General features: G+C 36.9%; 1 protein-coding gene across 1 annotated transcript; it reads left to right on the top strand.

Moving 5' to 3' along the window:
* Window positions 1-23,647, top strand: LOC115454408 (phospholipase D2; the record flags this gene model as incomplete). Its single annotated transcript, XM_037441529.1, is given in 19 exon segments — window positions 1-154; window positions 4,049-4,318; window positions 6,240-6,360; window positions 8,047-8,198; window positions 10,270-10,401; window positions 11,690-11,838; window positions 12,402-12,637; window positions 13,211-13,315; window positions 13,522-13,661; window positions 14,194-14,274; window positions 14,276-14,309; window positions 14,548-15,052; window positions 15,859-15,991; window positions 16,299-16,407; window positions 16,754-16,924; window positions 17,365-17,531; window positions 18,030-18,270; window positions 19,228-19,443; window positions 19,864-23,647. Coding segments are annotated over 19 exon segments (3,347 nt in total), but the record flags the coding sequence as incomplete, so codon positions are not given.
* Between the last annotated feature and the right edge of the window lie 2,042 nt (window positions 23,648-25,689).

Below are 25,689 nucleotides of genomic sequence, written 5' to 3'. Positions count from 1 at the left end.
CATCAGCAAAGGCCGTCCCGTTCAGGTCGATCCACCAACCGCCCATCAAATTCAACTCAGTGCACCGGAAAGTGTTCATTCCCGGCGTGGAAATAAAGGTGAAATTCGTTGAGAACGAGAGGAGCGTGACGACACACTTACTAAATCCCAATCTGTGAGTATTGCCCCCGATTTTTTGCATCTGTTTGCCCTAAATTTGTATAGATAAGGAAATATTGAATGGCCGCATTTCATTGTATGGAATCACTCATTATCTGTATAATTTATCCTGGTTCTAGGTTATTAAACCTCATTTAGACGGAGCCATATTCTCGAACGTTTTGAGGCGAGAATCTTACGCAATTATTGCTAGCAATAACCATCAGTTATTGTATCATACTCTTCACGCAGTCGAGAACTATAAACTTGCATGCGATTATGTCATACAAGAACTACTATGTCATGCAATTCCTTGCCCCCTGCGACTGTTTACACAGTGACATTTTATCTCAAACGTGCGAGGATTATATTTTTTTTATATCTGTCTATAGTGTGTATATATATAGTATACAGGGTCATTTTGACATTTTGTTACTAAATGAAACCACATACTTATATACTTGGAAAAAGTTATTTGAGTCGTAGATGTAAAATAAAATAGGGTAAGTTTCGAACAAAATATTTTTTTTATTAAAATTAACAAAAAGTGATTTTATTTTTACGCGCCCGAAAGCCACTACTACTCTGAGATAATACGTCGCAGCGGCAACATCATACTTTTAGTCAGAAATAAACTCACACACACGCCATATTCGCATTAAACTACAAAATGATCAGAAATTCAGAACACTAAAACAGGATTTTTGGTGAATATATTCATTATTAATAGATGATTTTTGGCACAATGTCAGCAAACGTGAAGATCAGTATGTGGTTTCATTTAGTAACGCAATGTGAAAATGACCCTGTATAAACCATGTATCGTATTGTATTAGGATAGTATTATCAGTGCACTCGAATAAAGAGTCTAAAACCATCAAGACATCTCAACATATATTGATCTTCCATTACAGTATCTCAAAAGACTTACCTATTACTTACGCAAGGTCAGTTTCGCCTCCCAACGCGGGCGATAATTGCCCCGCATTGCGCAACACAGAGCAACTTTATTATATCCATTTAAAACCGAACATGCGGGGCGGGATTTTGCTACGTCTAAATGAGTCTTTAGGTGGAAAATTACGTACGCGAAAAACCATGTAGGCAGGTATTACCTTAATGTCTATTTTTGCAAAATTCTCCAAACTCATTCGCTCCAGTTTAAAGAATAATGTAGTCAGTGTGTTTATAGAATTATGAGACATAAAACCTGTCGCGTTATAGTATAGCAGTACAATACCATTTGTTTGAAATACAATTCTACAGAGTTACAACTGTCATCTTTATTGTCACGGCCTAGTGGCTCCACTGCACCTGATGGTTAGTGGAGTAGGGTCAAGATACTGTCGAATGACGAGAGATGATTACCCATCACCAGTTGACACAATTATGACGGCCTGTTTAAAACCGGATATTAAGCTGATTCCGGAACGCAACACACTCGAAACTATGGCAGATTTTACATTGTGTACGGCGGTCGCTATCCATTTATTGGTAAACAGCCCCTACCGAGCAACATCCTTGCTCGCTTCGTCATTCACTTGTATGTAAGACTATACTTCAACAATAAGAGGCATTACGTAAGCAGGATATGCGCTGTATATACGTAATCTGCAGGAAATGGTAAAGGACTAAGGAAACCATTTGTCACTTACGTCTGGTCGATCAAGGTTCTCTGCCCTAAAGATAGAAAAAACTATTGTTCTTATAATATTTACTCATGTCTACCGCCGAAGTACGGGGAGGCGAACCGGGCGACCGCCCGGAACCTCGCGTGTGTGGCCTAGCCTTGGAGGACCTTTTTTACGATCTTACCGACAAAACTGTTAAAACCATAGAAGATTTTTGTTCCACCCGGGGCCTCGCGTCGTTTAAGTCATCAGTTAAGGAAGCCACTGGCCTCAGTACACGGGATAGACAGACGGACGGCAGCTAAAAGGCAAGCAAGCTGCTCACCTGATGGTAAGCTATAAAATCACAAAGAAAAGTCAATAAAACCGAACTGTCCAATGCACTTATCACCCGTCATTAGGTATCTAGCCAACTCAAGTCTCCTGCTCCCCAAGTATACTAGTTAAACACCATTCAATCTGAAACACTAACTAATCAAAGTTGCTTAGCGGCAGTAGACAAGGACGTAGTTGTTAGCCGGCGCGCGTGTTCCCTCCTTCCTATACTTCTGGGTCCTTCCTCTGTAGCGTGAAGAAGCAGCTAAAGAAGCCGACATGATTGTGTCAAATACAATCAATAATCTGTTCCATTCGATAGTCTTTGGACGGCATCGCTTACCATCAGGTGCAGTACAGTCACTTTGTTGCGTAAATTTTAAAAAAAGGCGATGATACCTACCCGGAATATCGCATTCGATACCAGCTCTTAATAATACGCGACTCGTTCAGTTGTATAAGAAACAATTGGGATCAGTCTACTACGTTAATTAATGTTGTTGTCTGAATTGTATTGACCTTAGCTACGGTGGGTATTCTTAGTAAGTAGACATTATGTTTAATATATTTGTCGAAAATGTTCGATATAGGAATAAAAATATTTGAAATATTATATCGCACGCAATTGACCACAGGATGTAGTACGTATGAATAAATAGACTGATGTCTCAGAGGACTTGTTGAGCCTAAAGAAACGTGATTTGATACGGCGCGGCAGCTGTTATTTAATTTCGAATATCTGTTAGACTATGTTGATACCTTTTACACAAATTAAATGATACATATATCACATAATTCTCTGTGTTTTTAGTAAGAAATCCAATAATCACGAAAAATAATAAACGGGAAATGACTATTGCCTTTTCTAGTTTTAACCAACATGAATATTTTAAATCTCATTTTCCTCTAACAATGTAACCATTATAGCCAGTAATATCGTCCTCTAGGTCTGACAGAACTGAACGCGACCGTCTCCATTTAGCGAGGAGCTAATGACGTATCTACTTTAGTTTTATTTTAAACTATTGAACTATAAGAATTACCCACTATAAAACACATTGTTTTCCACCTTTTCGCTCGGTCACGGCGCTAACAGTCGTAACGTGTTATGAGTCAGTCCATTAATGAGTGTGCAACATCGATAACACTGTTTTGTGTGCCATCGTTATAATAATCGATGTAATCTTATCAACCTCTTCATGATATTGTTGCTAATTCTTTGTTAAAGACTTCTTCCCCACTAATTCGTTTACCTTTGAATTTATATTGGCAATAAACAAGGTTTTACGAATCTAAGTTTGAATTAAATGGTTTAGAATTAATTTAAAAATGGCAGAAAATGGAATCAGAGACAAATGATACTGGTTTATTAATTTTAGTGTATTCTTAATTGTTTATATCGATATTTAGAATCGGTTTCAGTCCTGATGTTTCATTTGTTAATATTCCTAATGTTTCATTTGTTAATTTTCCTAATGTATCACTTATGGCAGATATATCAGTACCTTTTTTACGCTGGAAAAACGTGTTGTCGCCACCACCATTGAGGTGTGAGTAAAACGTTTAATTGTTGGTTTCACCAGTCTTCGGGCCCATGTCGACACTCAGGAGGATAATTTCCCTAAAACTATGTTCTCCTCTCACCGGCACAGACTTATAAACCTGGGGTCCCAAAGTTATGTTTAGTATGAATTCATTTGGTGTAAGAGCCTATGAGAGTGATGGAACAGAGAATGCACCTATGTATTACACAAACACTTGTGCACTATAATATCTCCTGCGTACTTGACTTATCTCCGTTGAGATTTCCCGAAAATTAGGCTAGGAGGATTCACATTAACATTTCACATTTGATGTAAGATAAAACATCTCTGACCGATATTATATGAATTGCATACTACATTTCATCCATTCTTGTACAGCTATTTCCTCATATCAGAATTCAAAATAATCCTCAATTCCAGATACACAATCTCCCTCCAACACGGCGACTTCCAATGGACGATCAAGAAGCGATACAAACACATTTTATATCTACACCAGCAGCTCACGTTATACCGGGCGTCGCTCAACATTCCATTTCCGACCAAAACACATAAGTCCCGGCGAGCGAGCTTCAAGAACACGGTGGTCACTGAGGAGAAGGCGGAACGGATAGCGCTCCAGGCAGTGCAAAGGAGTACGTCGAAGAGAAGTGAAGCTAGACCTAGGAAAAGAAGAGGCGCTTTGCCTAGGTATTTTTTGCATGTATATTTTTTATCGATAGTACAACAAAGACTTCACTACACTTGTTGTTAAGTGAAGTGTAGGACAAAGGTGACTGGCAAAAGATAATGACTACTAACTTTTTTTTTATTAGCTGATGGGAGAATCTATACTATTATATAAAGCTGAAGAGTTTGTTTGTTTGTTTGTTTGTTTGTTTGTTTGTTTGAACGCGCTAATCTCAGGAACTACCGGTCCAAACTGAAAAATTATTTTTGCGTTGGATAGCCCTTTGTTCGTGGAGTGCTATAGGCTATATATCATCACGCTATACCCAATAGGAGCGGGGCAGTAATGGCTAATCTCAGGAACTACCGGTCCAAACTGAAAAATTCTTTTTGCGTTGGATAGCCCTTTGTTCGTGGAGTGCTATAGGCTATATATCATCACGCTATACCCAATAGGAGCGGGGCAGTAATGGCTAATCTCAGGAACTACCGGTCCAAACTGAAAAATTCTTTTGCGTTGGATAGCCCTTTGTTCGTGGAGTGCTATAGGCTATATATCATCACGCTATACCCAATAGGAGCGGGGCAGTAATGGCTAATCTCAGGAACTACCGGTCCAAACTGAAAAATTCTTTTTGCGTTGGATAGCCCTTTATTCGTGGAGTGCTATAGGCTATATATCATCACGCTATACCCAATAGGAGCGGAGCAGTAATGGCTAATCTCAGGAACTACCGGTTTCAACTGAAAAATTCGTTTTATGTTGGATAGCCCTTTATTTGTGGACCGCTATAAGCTATATATAATCACGCTATGACCAATAGGAGCGGAGCAGTAATGGCTAATCTCAGGAACTACCGGTCCAAACTGAAAAATTCTTTTTGCGTTGGATAGCCCTTTGTTTTTGGAGAGCTATAGGCTATATATTATCACGCTATATTCAATAGGAGCGGAGCAGTAATGGCTAATCTCAGGAACTACCGATTCGAAATGAAAATTCTTTTTGTGTTGAATAGTCCTTTGTTTGTGGAGTGCTCATAGTTATATATCATAACGCTATGACCAATAGGAGCGGAGCAGTAATGGCTAATCTCAGGAACTACCGGTTTCAACTGAAAAATTCGTTTTGTGTTGGATAGCCCTTTATTTGTGGACCGCTATAAGCTATATATCATCACGCTATGACCAATAGGAGCGGAGCAGTAATGGCTAATCTCAGGAACTACCGGTTCGAACTGAAAAAATCTTTTTGTGTCGGATAGCCCTTTGTTCCTGGAGTGCTATAGGCTATATATCATCATGCTATGACCAATAGGAGCGGAGCAGTAATGAAACATGTTGCAAAAACGGGGAAAATTATGAGTTTTGAGAGCTTCCGTTGCCTGCGCTGCGTAAACGGTTAAAGTTATGCAACAATGATGTATGACGGGATTGTTTCACTTAAAAAGTTCTAAATAATATAACAAAGTCCCGCGCTGCATCTGTCTGCCTTAACGTGTTAAACTCAAAAACTACCTAACGTCTTAAGATGAAATTTGGTATGGAGACAGTTTGAGACCCTGGGAAGAACATAGGCTCCCGGGAAACTACTATTTTTATAACGGAAAACTTTAGCCTGAATAACTTTATAACGCGGGCGGAGCCGCGAGCAAAAGCTAGTGTTAGATATACATACATTGTATATAACGATTTCAAATTAATAGTAATTACCAAATACAAATTCAAAACTTAAAATGTTTCTTCACATTAATTTAAATTGATTTTTTTTTTTCGAAAATAAAGCAAACTCTTTAAAGTTTTTTTAGTAAAAAAAGCAATGATTTATAATACACAAGAAATGAAAGGCGATTTAATATTTGGAACTTGTTAAGCTAATTTTCTTATATGAATATAACGTTTAGTGATAAAGATATAAGCTGATGTTATTTTTTGTTCTTTTTAGGTTTCCAAAGAAACCCGAAGTAATGATCACATACGAAGGCATCCAGCTGAGAATGAAACTGCTCGAGGAGTATCTGTACAATCTATTAAATATATCGATATACAGGAACCATCATGAAACTGTGAGTACCTCATCTATTCTGAACCCCAGACACCAAATTACACGCTATCATATACGCGTTAACGTGATGGTTACAACAAAATATGTTTTTGTATGAAAATTTAACAGCGCCCCGGTGAGCGTATTTGGAACTAAAGTACAGCACAGCATGTAAATTTGGTAAATCATGTAACCATAGCAACGGTGAAGTTAAAATTTAAGGGTATCGCGATTACGTATCGGGATTACAAATTCTTCATCGTTATAATTAGTATAAATGAGTATTCATGTATCACCTTGATAAAAAAAATTGTCAATACAATAATATATATTACTCGATTAAAATACGAGATAATAAAATGGAGTGTCATAGTTGCGATATACGAATTGTTATGCGGAACACTGATGAAATGCTTTTAAATAATAAACTAGGTGTCGCTCGCGGTTTCGCTCCAATTAAATATTTTTTCGGGATAAAACACCCACCGTGAACCTTTCCAGAACAAGAAATCTCATATTAAGTTACTTACACACATAGTTTATCTGTGCATAATTTCATTCAAATCCGTTTAGCCCTGAGCGCCGGGAGGGGGGTGCAAATAGGTGCAGATGCACCCTCTTCCCAGAAATAAATAAAAAAAAATATGTCACTGAATAAATCTGCAACAATGGGAACTATCAACCAGAGGTTTTTTTACGATAAAGCATTTTTAAAAACCCGCGCGACTTGAGTTTGAAAAAAAAACTGAATGATATCAGTAAAATTAAACTATAACCCGAAAAATACTTTAATTTTAATGTCTTTCATTCACGTAAGCATAAGAAATCATTATGAATGATATTATGTAGTAAAAATAGAGTGTAGGTCAGATGCCCCTTTCTAAAACTCTATGTTATTGTAATGTTTTTGTTCCAAATAAATAAATTATTATTTAAAAAAAAAACTAATTTTTGCGGTGCCCATGCGTTCAGCGGTTAATAACTTTATTTCTAAGAAACATCTTCACAAACATACGCATTTATAATATTACAACGAAGTACGATACGGAAAAGATAAGTATTCCAGATTTGGATCCGACTAGTGATTGCTCCTTCAAAAGAGACGTAGATCGCATCTGAAAAATCGATATGGTAATCAAATCGAACATCTACGACTTTCTGAGCATTTTATTATTCAATATGTACTGCTCAATTTATTATGCAATAAACTCCACTGTATAAGATACCTACATTAGTTCAGAACTTGGTCTATATGTAAACCAAAATTCATCGAACTCCATTCATCGGTAAAAGTATTTACTTATATTAAATATCTTACACACTTTTACCATTTGTAACAGTAGGTGTATTTTTGCTTTCAATGACGAGACGTTCGAATTTGCCTGATTGTAAGCGATACGACCGCCATAAACAGTAGAAACACCAACACCTCGAATTACAAAGAATTGTAATTACAAAGCTCGCCATCCTGAGACATGAGATGTTAAGTCTTATTATATCCAGTAGTTACACCGGTTACAAATGTCCTGCAAAGCGGAACACGACAGTGATTACACACTTCTGTTTGGCGGCACAAATAGACATTGCGGTCGTACCCACCCAGGCGGACTCTCACACATGAGACACTTGCCACCAGTAAATAAAATATCAGCATAACCTTGATATTAAAATTGCTTTGGTATAATTGCATAACTATTATCGATTGCAGGTGACGTTTCTCGAAGCGTCAAACCTGTCGTTCGTGTCGGAGCTGGGCAGCAAAGGCAAGGAGGGCATGATACAGAAGCGCACCGGCTCCACCCAGCCCGGGCAGGCTGGCTGCAACTGCTTCGGACTGCTCGGGAACATGGTCTGTGTCAGGTGAGGAACTTGGTGACAATACAATGACCACAAAAAATGAGTTGATGTATTGATATTTTGACGATATATTATTTAGGCAAGCTAATTAACAACCACATTTATCTACATGCAGCAAACATTAAATTGATGATATATCTACAAGTCAGAATGACAGTGACGAGTGACGTTTTTCTTTTTTCACTTGATTGAAGATAGATGGCGTCTTAAGATCAGTGTTGCAATTAATTTTTTTCAACATGTATTATCTGGTGACTTTAAAAATTATTAACATGCTACTGGGAAAAAATATGGCGACTACGAAAAAAAATCTTATCTTGTGTAAAGATTTGATGATTCTCAAAAATGTTGTGCTATTGGAAAAAATCCGGTGGCTGTAAAAACATTAACTTGCTGTTAGGAAAAGATTCATTGACTGTAAAATGATGATTTGCTGTTTGGAAAATATCCGTTGACCATAAAGATGTATTCATTGATAAAAAATTAAAAAGTTTTAATATTTGCAAGAACATTTTAACTGTGAAATGGTTTTGTAATTGAATTTGGCTCACCGATAGACCGTATTGGATTTGCACACTGGCTACTTTTGATTAAAGTAATACTTTTCTTAGGGTCTGTATTATAAAAAAAGTCTTTCATATGACCAGGCCGCGAATAAAAACTAATTAAAATAAAAATATTAGAGTATCTAACTCAAACACAATGCAACTTACTTTCTATTTTACTGTTATTGCATGTAGTGTTAACTTCTAGAAAGTCGTGCACCCAGTTCTGTTTCTAATGTATATGTTATTAATTTAGAGTTTGTATCTCGTGTTACCGACTAGTTTAGTGGACCTAATAAAAATATAATAATAAAGAAAATAGTAAAATAATAAAATAAAATACTTTATTTATCACATAGTCCAACAAAGTTGCACTTTTGATTAGTCAAAACAATTTATAAGAATAATAATTGTTATTTCTGAATAACACTTAACATCGTTTACATAACTGCGGACATTTTAAATTAAGGTTATAGCTTAAGGTCCATTTTACATACATTTTGTTTCACCTTTAATCTGGGTAACTGAACAAGTATTGACAAGTAAAGAATTTAAATTCACGTCTAGTTAGTGATTAGTAATTTCGTCGTATTAAATTTTAAAGGCCGAAATATCCATGCATATTAATTATTTTTACGTTTTTCTTTCAACTGCGAGAACTAATCACTAACTAGACGTGAATTTAAATTCTTTACTTGTCAATACTTGTTTAGTTACCCAGATTAAAGGTGAAACAAAATGTATGAAAAATGGACCTTAAGCTATAACCTTAAGGGTAAAATTCTTAAGGAATACAAGGCATAAGGTAAAACAAAGAAGCCAGTTCGAGTTAGCATTACCGATATATTAGGCACTATTCAATACACAAATCAGATTAAATATGTTAAAATCATCCAGCACTTACAATAGTCTAATCTCGATCTTTATAAATCGAACAAACTTGATAAGAGATAACCGTTGGGTAGAATACTATGGATAGTGATTCATTAGATACGCTGCGCAAACAATGCGACAATTTTTGATGACGAATATATGCCGTGAATAGATATTATGGGCTACAAGCAGGGGCAGGGGCTGGCTCCCTGTGTTACTAAGTGTCGGCGGGGAGAAGAGTAGGGGGGAAGTAAAAAAGTAAATTTGTAGAGCGTAAAGTAATAAAGTTTTAAACAAGATTACTCCGGTTTTTATTATTGCTCGCAGGCTAAATAAAAATTTTAAGTTCAAAATATATACAGGGTGTCTCAGAAAATAATGTCAAGCGGAGGTCCAAAGATATAACACCCCTTGGGGTATACCAATCACCTCCATTTATGTTCCGCGATTTTTCATAGTTTTCGAGTTATGAATATTTTTTGATTTTTTGAGAATTATCGATTTGAACGACTAAATGTTTTCTTTTTAAAAAAGTAGAAGACTAATTCGATATTTTTTTGTTGCAAAATAAATTTAGTTGTACTTTTTTGCTAAAAACAATCAGATTTGTAACTTTTTACACATACATTACGACTTTTTTGCTTATAATGTTCCAGGTGTAATTACTTCTGCACGGGCCTGGTGTGCGCCAAGTGGCAGGAGCGATGGTTCTTCGTCAAAGACACCTTCTTCGGGTACATTCGGCCCACAGACGGCGCCATTAAAGCCATCATGCTGTTCGATCAAGGGTAAGTGACTCTTAATAGTATGAATATTCTATTAAACAATTTAAACTCTTTTTTTTTTATTTTCCTTTCAATTATCCTTTTTTGACGTATCATACGGAATGCATATTGTTACCAAAAATTACAATGGACTAATAATTCATTAAAATAGTATTTTATAATAATTATGAAGACAAGGACTATCTATTTTTGAGGAACAGTATATTATACATTGTAATATTTTGGAGTCTAGAAGCTTGTGAAACTAGTCTGGAACTAATAATAATTTAATCATTTTTGTTCCACGCAGCAAATGGAAATGTGAGTATAAGTAGACGAAGCGTAGTTTGGATGGATGTGTGAATAACTTTGTTTGGTAGTTTCAGCTTCCATTCATGCGGAAATGTCATTTCATAAAGTTTTGCTTTATGGGACATCAAAATTTTTATAATGATTTCTTATGTTTACGCGAATGTTAGATATTGAAGTAAAATTATCTATGGATTTTATCGTGGTTATTTATATTATAATTTTCTCACGAAGTTTCGAGGACTAGCAGCCTTTCTGGTCACGTGGCGGACTGTCTGTACGACTGTCGGGCTGTAGGACGGGATAATAAATAACCGCGATAAAATCTATAAATAGTTTTATTTAATTAATTTTATTAAGACATTTTTAATATTATAAGTACAGGAATTGTTATGAACTGTTACATATTTTTGGCAAATACCAATTGTTACACCAAGAATTGTTTGCACTTCATATTATTTGGCCATTCATCTGTCCCAGTAGCTTTAATAAAAATAAATATAACGTGACTATACTAAAATCTTATACATGTATGGTTTACTTCACTGTTTTTCTTTTTGTTAATTTTATAATATTATCATGTTTGGTGTTTTTCATCGGCGTATGTACCTCAAAGCCGACTTCGCTATGATTAATCTATGTATATTCTTATCGTTCTAATAGTTAATACATATTACATAATTAATTAAGCTATTTGCTTATAAAAAAAAAAAAAAACAAACATTTTAACTCTTATCAAACTTTGCACGGGATTATAACCTTATATACTACATAATAAGGTTATTTTTCCGTCACACGCGTAGCTGTTTGACAAGTCATGACGGGTTAAAACAAAAGTGAAATAACACATCATCAAAAAAGTTAATGAATCATAATGATTTGCTAAAAACCTTCCATCAAAATAATATTAACAATATATAACACATATTTCTCAGTCAGTTTACCATTAACAAAAGTCACAATAATCGTTTACATCATAAAGCATGAAACCATACCATTCAAGGTTCGAAGTGTCGAGCGGTATGTACTCAACGGGAATGAACCATGGACTGCAGATACTGAATCAGAGTCGACAGATGGTGATCAAGTGTTGGACCAAGCGCAAGAGCAAGGAGTGGATGCAGTACCTCAAGACTGTTGCCAATCAGAGCGGTAAGAGTTGAATACCGTTTTTATGACTATTGTTTAAGATTGAAAATGGTCTGGGCCGTGTGGCCTGGTGGTATCTAGAGAAATCCACCACGGCATGCACTGCCTGTCGTGAGAGGCGACTAATTTGGGCTTAGACAGATTCGCAGGGCGAGCAGTAGGGGGACGCTCGCCCGGCTACAGCGACTCTGAGGTGGACGACAATTCAGGTAGCAGGTCGATGTCGTAGACGCCAAAGGGTCTTTTAGCATGCAGAGGCATCTTAACCTCATCAATTTGAGGGATGCCGCAATGCGGTATCGTGCAAGCATGGTTCCGAGCAGCTATTTTTGTGCAACAAGATAACTCGGGACCGTCCCGTATGCGCCGAAGAAGGCCACTGCGGGTTTTGGTTGGTATGCCGATGTATACAGGGGTTAGGGACTCGGTCCAATGCTCGCTCGGATGATGGTGTACTCCTGGGTGTTGATGTGCCTTAATACCGGTGAAAACGACATAACCGTTCCGCTCACCTCCCAAGTAATGCTAACTCTAGCATATGTAAAGGTGTACGTCTGTCCCGTCAGCGCGCGACTTCACGTACCCGAACGTGCACCACTCGTTCGCGCCGGCGCGCGCGGGCTCGCTCGCGGGCGCGCTCGTGGACGGCGCCGCGCACTTCGCCGCCGTCGCCGACGCCATGGAGCTCGCCAGGGACGAGATCTTCATCGCCGACTGGTGGCTCAGCCCGGAGGTCTACATGAAGAGGCCGGCCCTCGACGGCAACTACTGGCGGCTCGATATGATACTCAAGAGGAAGGCGGTGAGTATTGTGACATTGTAGCTGGACCTCGCGGCTCTGCGCTTGCGCATCTTTTCACAGAATAAAATTATGTTTGTATAGGCTACCTTTTATACCTCTAATTTGCGGCCGTAGAAAATATTTGAATTTTTAATTCAGTTTTAAGTAAAGTTACGGACCGCTACAGTGTTTTAGGATTTTTTTTTGTAACAGGAAAAAAAATACAGATCGTTCTAGGCGCAAGCAACACATAATACTATAATATTAATAAAAATAGTCTGATATGATAAAAATATTTTTTTATATACATGCACAGCAAAGTCATTGATGGTAAGTGGAGTAGGGTTCAATAGAATTTCAACTGACAACGAATGATTACCCCTCGACAGTCGACATGATTTTACCGGCCTGTTGGAACTGGATATACAGAAGTTGATCCCAGAACGCGAGACACTTACGTGGGCCACTATGGCGGGGTTTAACACCTTGTGTACGCTGATCGCTATCCGGGCGGATATAAAATATATCCTACCACCAGAAAAATGTTCTGTTCGAAAAGAAATAAATCATAATAATATCCGTTATTGTTTACAGGCACAGGGTGTGAAAATCTTCATAATGCTATACAAAGAAGTGGAGATGGCGCTCGGTATTAACAGCTATTACAGCAAAAGCAGATTGGCCAGCGAAAACATCAAGGTTAACATTTTTATACTTAAAAAAATAAAAAAAAAAATATAAAAATAAAATCTTTTTTTATATTTTTTTTTTATTGTCTAATAGGAAATTCTATATTGTTGATATTTTAAAGTATTTATTACATCAAATTTACAAATGCTACCCTTCGAAACTCATACCTGTGAAATACCATGATCCATGTTTAACAGTATATTATCTAACGGTAGGTTTTCCGTCATCCAGACCACGCGAAGGCTGGCGTGTTCTTCTGGGCACACCACGAGAAGTTGGTTGTTATCGACCAGACTGTCGCTTTTGTGGGCGGTATCGACCTTTGTTACGGACGATGGGATGATGCTAAACACAGGTAAGCATATTATATTTAAAGTGATGGCATTCTCGTGTGAGTACGGTAATTGAAAGAGCTATAATTATTCACTCAATATAAGACATTTCCCTAAGAGATAATTCTCAACTATAGCTAAGATAATATCGGATGCAATCTCAAAACTAATATTTAAATTGATGATAGTTTTTGTTCTAATCCATGAAATAGATGGCCTTCTGAGTTTCGACTCTTGATCTCCTTTTGCATTGTTTATGAGTCTTTAAACGCTCAAAACTATAACCACTCTACATTAAGTTTTCTTGAGATATTAGTAATATCACTGAGTCAGTAATACAAAATCCTATGTTCATTTTTATTTATGATGAATAATAAGATTTAAAATTTTTATGTTGGTAAAAATTAGAAAAGCCATTAATTAATAGTATCTATCGATATTGTTGCATTTTTTACTGAAAAATGCGTATAATAATGCGATATATTTGTACAATAAAATATAATAAAGATCTTTGTAATAGTAAGCCAGCAATATGTTAATAACTTTTTTTTCCAGGCTGACAGATCTAGGCAACATAACACAGCCGTCCACAGCAATAAGGACTAAGAAGAAGACGTCCAGCTCCCCCGGGGGAGGGGGGCTATATTATCGCTAAATCATCTAAAGATCTCGTTATCGGGTTGAATAGGTAAGGTAATGACTCTAGGTCATGAGGTAAAATATATTTATCTCACCATATACCAAAGTTCATTGTCAGGTAATTTTTAGAACCAGTAAAAATCGATATTAAATTCAAAATCGATACTTAATGGATTTTATTATTATTTTAAAAGATACTTACTCTAGCTTGTATATTTTTAACGGTGTAGATTGGAACTCTAGATGATAAAGAAAATATTTTCTCCTCAGCAGACGGAAACGGAAAACGTTCCCAAACCGGACCTCCCAGTGCTAGAACCGGGAGACCAGCTCCTAATCGCTTCCAACCCCCAAGGAGACCAGTTAGTACTCACAGCGAACCCAGAACTCAGCAAATACGATACACCCGAAGTACAAAAACGGAATGTTCTTAACAAGATTACTGATAGAGGAAAGGACATTATTAGTATAATATATCCGCCATTCGAGGAGGAAAGGAATGAACAGAAATTCGACGATTCAGAAGTTAAGAAGGCTGAGAAATACGCTATATCTAACAAGCAAGTGTTACTTACTGACGCTCTAGGCTTGAACATTAATGCGGGTAAAGTGAGTCAGCCGACGCCATTGGCACAAGTGGTGGAGGGGAGAGTGATTACTGAGAGCACAAAGGAGGCATTGGAGGGACTCGAGGGTAATTCCAAGTTGTGGATCGGGAAGGATTACACTAATTTCATCGTTAAGGATTTTAATAATTTGGATCTGCCTTTTGTTGGTGAGTAAATCTTTTATTATATTTTTAAGGAATTAAAAATGTATCGTGTATTTAGAAGACGAAAATGGTAACTGATCTATCTCGTTTAACACTTATTTAACAAGGGGTTAAGAATGGTGCAATAATTGCTCATATAAATCAAAGCCTAGAAGAAGTCTATGAGGAACTGTACCTATGTATCTCTAATTTGTAATAACTGTGTAAGTCGGGAATAGAATTTATACGATTCGAAGAAAGATTAGTGAAATAGTAATTCTAACAACGGAATATTGTACCCAATATATCGTTAAAATAATAATATAATCTTAACATAATATAACACAAAGTGCCGCGCCGCGTCTGTTTGAACAGAATAAATTCAAAACCTACCAAACGGATTTACATATAATAAGGTATGGGTGATAATTTGAGACCTTGGCAAGGATATAGAGAACTTTTTATCCAGAGAAAATATCTTACTTATAAACTTGTTTTACCATTAACAGGTGGTTAAGAATTGCTTAAATAGCTGTCAAAAACATCACAGGTTTCCTAGTAATCTTATTAAGAGGCAAGATGGCGGTTTTTGACTTACAGCTGATCGAGTAAATTTGTGTTTTAACTAAGCATGGCTTTGCGATTTTTTTATAATACTGATAATTACATTTGTTTACTATTACTCTTCTTTTTTGTTTTTCACTTCTTTTATTATACACCTACCTCCGTCCTCTCTACACCACCCCAAGGTTAACTAGGAGAGAATGCCCATGGCATTAAGTCCGCCTGTATACCATGTGTACAAAGTGTTAATAAATAATGTCCGTCAGACCTGGTGGACCGGCACGCGACGCCGCGCATGCCGTGGCACGACGTGGCGGTCGCGCTCACCGGCGCCGCCGCGCGGGACGTCGCCAGGCACTTCATACAGAGGTGGAACGCCGTCAAACTAGAGAAGGCCAGGTGAGACAACAATAATATATAAAATAGTACAACATCCCTTTTGGGTCCATATTTTCCTTAACGTCGATTAACGTTGAGTGTATTGAAGTCACTTTGCCGTGATGGAATAAAAACATTTTTTTAACTAACAACACGCTTGTACAATTACATTCGCTTATCTTAAGGCATAGTAATACTTTATCTCTAAAACAAAATCTATCGATAATGAAAGAGACGCCTTTAGACGTCATGAATGATAAATATAAATAACTATTTACTTGAAATTATATACTAACTTAATTCTAACTTAAAGCTTATTTTGTTTCAGACAAAATCCGAACTATCCATACCTGGTTCCTAAAAGTTACTCAGACATCAAGCCGTTAACAGATCGAGATAAAATACTCACTTTAGAAATGAACACCGTCTCGTGTCAGGTAAGATTTAAAAAAATATAAATTTTAATTGTTTTTTATTCCGCAAATTAAATTCTTCAATACTAAAAACAGTCTCAGTGTTGTATTGCATGCGCGGTATAAAACTGCTCTGAGGTCCTGGATTAAAATACCTCGGTTGGGTAATTTTTTGGGGTTTTCAGCTCATGAACAACTCAGTCTCAATGTGGGTTTCACCTCTGCCTAGCCCTTCGAGGATACAGGCGTGATTAATGTGTTTTTTTGTGTGTGTGTGTGCGTGTGTGTGTGTGTGTGTGTGTGTGTGTGTGTGTGTGTGTGTGTGTGTGTGTGTGTGTTACCCAATTAAATAATTGTAATCAATTTCCAGGTGCTTAGAAGCGCGTCGAGTTGGTCCTGTGGTTTCCTAGACCCGGACACGGTGGAGCAAAGCATTCACGAGGCATACGTCGACACCATCACAAGGGCCCAGCACTACATTTACATCGAAAACCAGTTCTTCATTACCTTCTCCAGGTCCAACGGCAGTGTGCGCAATCAGGTACTTGAACTATACTTATAAACTTTGTAGAACTTTACAAATTTTCACCTCTTTGGGGACAAATAAAAAATATCTTACTATTTTGTGCTTATCACATATTGTTTTTAGCGATGTATAGTATCTCAACAGTCAGCACATAAATGAAATATAGATGTATATTGTATGTGTGTAAAGCGGCGAAAACTGAAAATTTAGTTGCGACAAAAAATCTCTAATAAGTCTTATAGTTTAAAAAAAATTATTAAAATCGAAAATTCTCAAAAATTCAGAAACATATTCATAACTTGAAAACTATGAAAAATCGTGGAACATATATGGGGTGATTCGGCTACCCCAAGGGTGTTCTATCTCTGGACCTCCACTTGACACTGCTTGAGACACCCTGTATATTGTGTTTTACCGATGTATAGTGTCCCAGCATACAAATGTATGTGTATCAGATAGGCGAGGCGCTGTACAACCGCATCATGCGCGCGCACCGCGGCGGCAGTGCGTTCCGCGCGTACGTGGTGCTGCCGCTGCTGCCGGGCTTCGAGGGAGAGGTCGGCGCGCCCTCCGGCACCTCGCTGCACGCCGTCACGCACTGGAACTACCAGAGCATCTGCAGGTCGATATACAGGATTTTATTGCTTCGAATGACGAGACGAGCTTGCCGTTCGTCTGGTGGTAAGCGATACGGCCGCTCAGAAACAGTTGAAACACCATCCGGTATTCCACTGCGCTCGCCATCCTGAGACGTGAGATTTTAAGTCTTATTATGTCCAGTAGTAACACTGGCTACAATGTCCTTCAAATCGGAACACAACAGGGACTAAACACTGCTGTTTGGCGGTAGAAATAGAAATTGCAGTGGTACCTACGCAGACGAACTCACATATGAAAGACCTACCATCAATTAAAAATAAACTAAATAACGTAATGTCATCAGAAACATACTACCATCACGAATCGTAAATGGATCTTCAGGCGGGCATAATTCTGTCGACTAGCGAGAGCCAATCATCTCTCGTCATCGACATTCTAATTTGTCCCTACTCCATTTACCACCAGATACAATGGAACCATATAAAAAAATCGATCACTTATCTTTCATATACCATTCCAGGAACCGAGACGCCATACTCACTCGTCTCTACGATTCAGGAGTATCAGACCCGTCCCAGTACATAACGTTCCACGGACTTCGAACCCATTCCAAGCTGGAAGGAGAACCTGTCACAGAACTGATCTACGTCCACTCCAAGCTGCTGATAGCTGATGATAAGACTGTGATATGCGGCAGCGCGAATTTGAACGACCGGTCTATGTTGGGAAGCAGGGATTCTGAGGTGGCTGTGCTTTTACAGGTGTGTAGGATTCAGTTTATCTTAGTAGTGACCAGTGGAGTCCAAATATGGAAATGGCGCCTTTATAGAAGAAGAAGATGTAGACAGGGGTGCAACCAGGGCATTCAACTTTTGCCATGTGTTCCGTCCCATGATATGATGAAGGGCAATCGGACAAAAAGTAAAGATATATCGGGGAAAAAAGTCTCTCCATTGTTGAATAATGCCATTCCTCTTGATCATACACCAGCTAACTCTATATCTAGTTTCACCATTTTCAATGGTATTTCTATTCTTTATTGGAGTTGTTTTGGCCAGCATGGCGATAAACTGGCTTGTTGTTACACCGTGGGTCTATTCTATCTTTACTTTTATTCTATTATATAAAGCTGAAGAGTTTGTTTGTTTGTTTGAACGCACTTTTAGTGTTGGATAGCCCTTTATTCGTGGAAGGCTATAGGTTAAAGGTATATATATCATCACGTTATGATCAATAGTAGCGGAGCAGTAATTAAAAGTGTTGCAATAACGGGAAAAGTTTATTACTTTTGAGAGCTTCCGTTGCGTACGCTGCGTAAACGGTTACAGTTATGTAACAATTGTGTACGACGGGATTATTGCTCTTAAAAAAAAAAAAAAAAAAAAACCAAAACAAAAAAAAATATTATAAAACATTGACCCTAGCCACGTATGTATGTCTGATTGAACGCGGTAAACTTAAAAACTACCCAACAGATTCCGATAAAATTTGGTATGGAGATAGTTGGAGACCCTTAGAAGATAGAAGAACATAGGCTCTTGAGAAAATATATAGTGTGACTGTTAAAACGGAAAACTTTAGCCTGACAAACTTTATCTCGCGGGCGGAGCCACGGCAAAACCTAGTAATTTTAAAAAAATTCTGGCTAATTGCTTTAACTAGTCATAGCGCTTTAAACTTAACTATAACTAACTCCTTTATATTAAAATAAATCCCAGGACGAACATTTCACGGACGGCGTGATGAACGGCGAGGCGTTTCCGTGCGGACGCGTCGCCGGGGCTCTGCGCAAGCGCTTGTTCCGGGAACACTTGGGACTGCTGGACGTCGATCCGGACCAGCTGGACTACAGCATCGACGATCCCTGCTGTGAACACTTCTACAGAAACGTGTGGCAGGCGACGTCTGCACGGAACACACAGATTTATGAGGAGGTGAGATATATTGTAGGAAATACCAGGTGGTAATTCAGAGAAGCCTCTCTTTAGGTTCATTTGAGGAATATTAGACAATATTCAAAATATACACCATATCTGAATAAATCAAACGAAAACATTGCTCCCTACGCATAAACATACATTTCACTACAATAATATATCGTGTGAAAGATATGTCAATATTTAAAACAATACGAACAGAGAAGGCAATTAGTATTTGTTATTTACTGGAAGTGTATACAATGTTCCCAAGTGGGATGATTTTACGTTTATAGATTGTACTTGCTAATGTCAAATATAGTTTTTTTTAATAATTATTGTAGGATTTCTGGCAATTATGATATGAAACACAACAAAAAAGAAACAAATAGCAATATAAATACACGTTTATGAAATGATTTCTAAATATTATCCTAGGTATTCCATCCTATACCAACGAACGCGGTGCACACATTCGCGGAACTGAAGAAATATCAAGAGGAACACAGCGAGACGTTATGGCATAAGGACCCTGCACTCGCCAACAGAAAGATTGACCTCATACAAGGATACCTAGTAGACATGCCCTTAGACTTCTTGTGCAATGCGGTGCTGACGCCGAAGACCACGACCATGGAAGGCATGATGCCTACGTCGTTATGGACGTAAATGGAAATGTTTCCCATCATGGGAAATCTTTCATATTGTACATAAATGTTCCTTCGAAAGCAATAACTAATGAAAATATAACTTATGTGTGCATGTGAGGCTATGCGAGTGTTTCCTATTATGGGAATTATTTCCCATTTATAAAATTTTACGTAAATTAAGTAAAAAAAATGTACATTTAAGCTTTAAGTTCAATTATTTTTCTGATAATATCTATATTTATACCAATCTAGGCAACTAAGTAAGACTAAGCATAGATTAGTGTTGTATCAATATATGCTTATTATGAATCTGCTATTGTAATTAGATATTGTATGTGTGAAATGATTTAGATCTATTATGTCGCGTTATTTCTGAGATTATTTTATAAATATGGAGCATTGTTATTCTTGCCGTTTATTTATCATGAGTTTAATGAATCTATTTGTATACTATATTTTTCTATTTCACTTAAATATGTTTAATTATTTATATTGTAAATATAGGTTTATTGACATTTCTTAATAATTAATTTAAAATGAATACGAATTCCGTCGATATATTTTACGTCCATATTTGAACTTTACAATGACTTCAATACATGTAAGATAATAATATCGATCAGTGGTGAAAGAAGAAATATTCCGAAAAGGAACCCTACACAACATATAAGTACTAATATGTATAAATGCGGTTTGTAAATCGTTCTAATGATAATTATATGTTACATAAATTACGAAATAGAAGGCAGGTATCGGATTATATGGTCCTTCGCCACTGAGGGTCTACTTCGAAATCCATAGTTTCGGATGCCAAATCGCACGTTTTGTTACGGATCCGATGACGGAATCGACGACGGATCCGATCCGTTCATCGCAATATTTCGGATATGGAATTTGTAAGAAATTAGTGTTTCGCCTTCCCTTTTTAAAACCATCTGCGAGGATAAAATTCCACTGCTTTCTCCAAAAAAAAATCGTGGACTTGATCCTACGACTGAGCTAGAGGACGGTGACGGATCCGAAGTAATTTAGTAGTAAAGTTAAATCCGAAGTTCGTCGTTTCTTCGTTTTGGACCGAAGTTCCGACGTTCGCTTATCGAAGTAGACCCTCAGATATCTAGTGCAAGCTAATTTATGACAAGTATCTAATATTAAAACTATGATAAAACGTTAACCACAACTACAGTAAGTAATTTACGACTGGTTTCAATAAACGATCCCAATCGTAATCTTCGATCCTATCCAGATACTAAACCAATCAAAATAAGTTTGGAAGCATGTTAAAAAACGGTGCGACTGCTTCGGTGGCGTTAACGCGTAGTAATAGTAACGCGTAGTAGTAGTAAAGCGTAAGTAAGTACGTATATCACCGAATGTCGCATTTGTAAAGTGTCTACTGTACTTGTTTCTAGTGTTTTGCGTCCGTTCATATTAAGATATAATTAAGTTATTATATTACAACCAAACAATAAATAGCGGCAAATAAATTGACTGCTCATCAAGTTGAAACAAAAGTTGTGATTCACGATCACTTTAGCTTTCATATGAAATGCTATGTAGCATGATACTGCTCCCATCTATAACAGACCTCCGAAAATACATGTCCATTACATTCAATATAGTTAGCGCCAAGATATACCGATAGTAAATACTGAAACTCCACCGAATAAACAATTGCATTTAAAACATTCCAACACTACCGCAAGGTTTGTTAAAGATTTTTGTAGGCGTATAAAATTAATGATCTAACAATACATACTGTATCCATAGTTAAAAAACGATAAACACCTATTTCCCGCCACTTTGAAATATTTAAAACAGCGGCGTAGTTACTACCGTATTACCCGTATCAATGATACGAGTACTCTAAATTTTGGGGATCCTCTTAGCATAGGCCTACATTAAAGTAACCGGGCGCCCAAAAATTCACACAGCCCTGAAGGACTCCCATCAAATTTTGATATGGGATCCGCAATAAATTTTGATATAGGGCCCCCAACTGATTTTGATATAAGGTCCCTCTTTGGCAACTTGTACCACTAATTTGAAAGACCATTTTTGTGGTAATTAATTTTACGTATCCTGTACATCCTTGATATTTCATAGTTTTATAACTTATTCCTTATTAAAATATCTTTACATTATTTATCTATTTATGTATAAAATAGTTATACCAAAACAAAGATAATGTGGCAAATTTGTGTCACATTACATTTGTTGCACTTAATAATAACTTAAACGTACAGTACAAAGTCCTACGAGATCGTATTGCAGCACGAGCGTATTGTATAGCAATAAACGTAACTTAGTATTTAATTTAACGTAAGCAGTAATGTATGATAATGTATGTTTAACGCGATGTGTAACTAACAAGCTATTGAAGGGCGTATGTAGGGATAGATGGTGTAATCCACCAGTCACCAAGACCAAGGGCCCTCTGGACTAGAGACATTTTGCCCCCACCAGGGTCCTTAAATCGGTTAAGCGTATTATAAACACTGAGCCGAAGCCCCATGTTTTTGCATCTGGGTTCTTTGCTACCTACGTAACAACGGCTATTTAATAGTACGAAATGAGAAGATTAGCAAGTAGATCAACTATTTACTTACTAATCTTCACACTCACTCAAGCAATCACTTGATCGCTTGACCACCTAAAACATTAGGATTTGTATTGCCTTTCTGACCAATTATACCATTTCTGTATTATATACTGCCCACTGCTGAGCACGGTCTGCCTTTACTACAGTGAGGGATTAAGTCTTTGTCCACCGGGCTAGCTTAACGTGGGTTGACAGACTTCACATACCTTCGAATTCCTATGGAGAATTCTCATGTACATACTCATATATAAGTTTCCTCACGATGTTTTCCTTCACTGTTAAAGCGAGCTATAATTGTCAATCAATAAAGTGAGAAGATGTGTGTGACCGTTCCATTCACAACTAGACTAACGACGCTTACCTCCAATCAAGGCTTAAATAATTTATGAAACTTCTACTTTACGATAATTTGATACTTAGTTTAAATACGCATATCCCTTCAATATAGCCCCTTGCATAATGTTGCTAAACTACAACGCGGTCCTTCCATATGAAAATGAATGATGAATAGAATAAACAGAATCGTCCCTGGGAAATATTTAATTAGAATATATTTTATATCCGCCCGGATAGCGACCACCATACACAAGGAGTTAAAACCCGCCATGGTGGCCCACGTAACTGAGTCGCATTCCGGGATCAGCCTGTTTATATCCGGTTCCAAAAGGCCGACATAATTGTGTCGACTGCCGAGGGGTAATCATCTCTCATCAGTCAACATTCTATGGGACCCCACTCCACTTACCACCACGTGCAGTGAGTGGGTTCACTTCGTGGTCCCCGTATAAATAAAAAATTTTTTTTTTTACCAGTTGACTAAGTTATATGAATATTGTATGATTGTATTGATGTTTGAATGTATGTGTAATAAATCGTAATGTATCTGTGTACCTCTATAAAGCTTTATTGTTTTGAATGATCGATGTATAATGGTTTTGTGTTATGAGAATTAATATATTTGTAACGAGAATGGAAGTTTTATTTTTTCAACATTTTATTATATTATCAGCTGGTTAAGATTTATAGATTTGACTAAATGTATTCCAAGTCCTTTCTCTAAGCATAATCAGAGTGGGGGGGGGGGCTCCACCCTAAAAAAAAGCCTCGCGCTTACAGGAGCTTCGCGTTGCGGGAACATTTCGTTGTATTCGGAATTTTTTTCTCCCGCCAGCTGTGTTCAAGAGAATATCTGTATTCTGTAGCTACGCCAATGGACCTTACTCATAGTTGCAGCGATATCACATCACCAAAATTATATCAAAATGTGTTTTGTGATATACATAGAGATATACAAAGAGTCTAATTTAAGTTGTATTTTGTATAATTTAAAAAAGTAGTAAATATTGTAACTGACTTCGAACGACCAACACCTCAGATCCCCCTCAACCCCCTTGACCATGAAAGCTGCAGTCTTCGAAACGTCGGGAGAAATTATAATATAAAAACCGTATAATAGTTTTATTTCAATATCTAACATGAGAAATCATTAACTAACATAATAATATTATCTACTACAGTTTGAAAAGAACGTAAACCTATATATGAACTTTTACAGCGCCATCTACACATACTATCTTATAACTTGAATGACACAAGTGAATTTACTAAGTTAATATCATGATAAAAGATGGCAGCATACTAAAAAATTTAAATGTGAAAACGTACAAACATTCGTAATGTTTTAAATCATTATACTAGAGGGCGTTAGGTGCATATTCAATACAATTAAATACACTTGCTATAAATTTTTGGTATAAAATATTTTTTTTTTATACGAATTAGGTAATTTAAAATAATTTCATAGGTTTTATTGTAGATATTTGATTACAATAGGTAACCTGTGTAGGAAATCTTATTTTATAGTATATTTAATGTACACGGGCAATTAACAATAGGTACCCGAAATAATATTTACTAAAATAATAGTATTTTCCTATAATAATATTATGAACTTCAACACAATAGACACGAAAGGGACCTCTATAGAAAGAGACAGTGGCTGGCCAGCCCATACAATATAATTATTGTGCCTTCATTGAAATTATAAAAGCGCATGTGCAGAAACTCCCGCAAAGCCTGTGACGAGGACCAATCAGCATCCTAGAATAAGATAACTAAAGCTAGCCGCATGATTGCTTCGTCTCTTTCATACTTTTTATTATCCTTTGGACAGCTGGAGCCGTAACCAAGAAGCCTTTCTATACTCGTTAATGCTAATAAAAAAAAATGTGAATGACATATCCGATCGATAAGGCTATCGCATGAATGCCATTCCCATACATTTTTTTGTTTTCTATTAGCGTTTACGATTGTAGATGGGCGTCTAGGCTACGGCCCCTGAATAGCAATGCACCATTACCATTTACCAATATTTATTGTTAAAATACCTTGTTGCCACAAGTGCATCATGGCTACATGTACATTCTAGAGCTTTCAATTAAGAACTTATATATTTTCGTGTTGAAACAACCGGGATTCTAGGACTGGAGGGCATCACTGTGTAGTTTTTCTAACGATTTACCTGGGATTAATCACTAATGCAGATGCCAGATTGATCAAGCCAAAATGTTTCTGCAACATACTTGCAAAAGTTTGTTGCATTGCTTTCTTTTTGGAGTGTAGAAGTAGACACCTAGGGTTCATCAAACTTTTTCAAAACCCTTCAGTCACTCATGGGGCAAGCGTATGCTGTACTGGGCACATTAGAATAATATTAACATATTTTTAAAATTAGTAAACTATTGCTGATCTCTTAAACTCGTCATTCCTTTATAATCCAGATACGTTCACAAAAAAGCGTTAACACGTATTTTAATTATTCTTTCTTTCCAAAGATAATAGAAGTCAACTAATTGGATCGGAAAATTCAACAAGTCTCGTTAGAAATAATACCTAAACTCCTTTTACTCAAGTTAAATAAATTTTGTAATTTTGATAATTACGAATGAAACGTCTAAATCATGTGTTCTGTTTCTCTTTATTGGCTTACTTATACCTGTCATCGGTTACATC

The sequence above is a fragment of the Manduca sexta genome, chromosome 22, assembly GCF_014839805.1.
Source record: "Manduca sexta isolate Smith_Timp_Sample1 chromosome 22, JHU_Msex_v1.0, whole genome shotgun sequence".
In the NCBI taxonomy this organism is placed as follows: Eukaryota; Metazoa; Arthropoda; class Insecta; order Lepidoptera; family Sphingidae; genus Manduca; species Manduca sexta.
The sequence above is the reverse complement of the archived record's forward strand: the minus strand, read 5'-3'. Positions and strand labels throughout refer to the sequence as shown.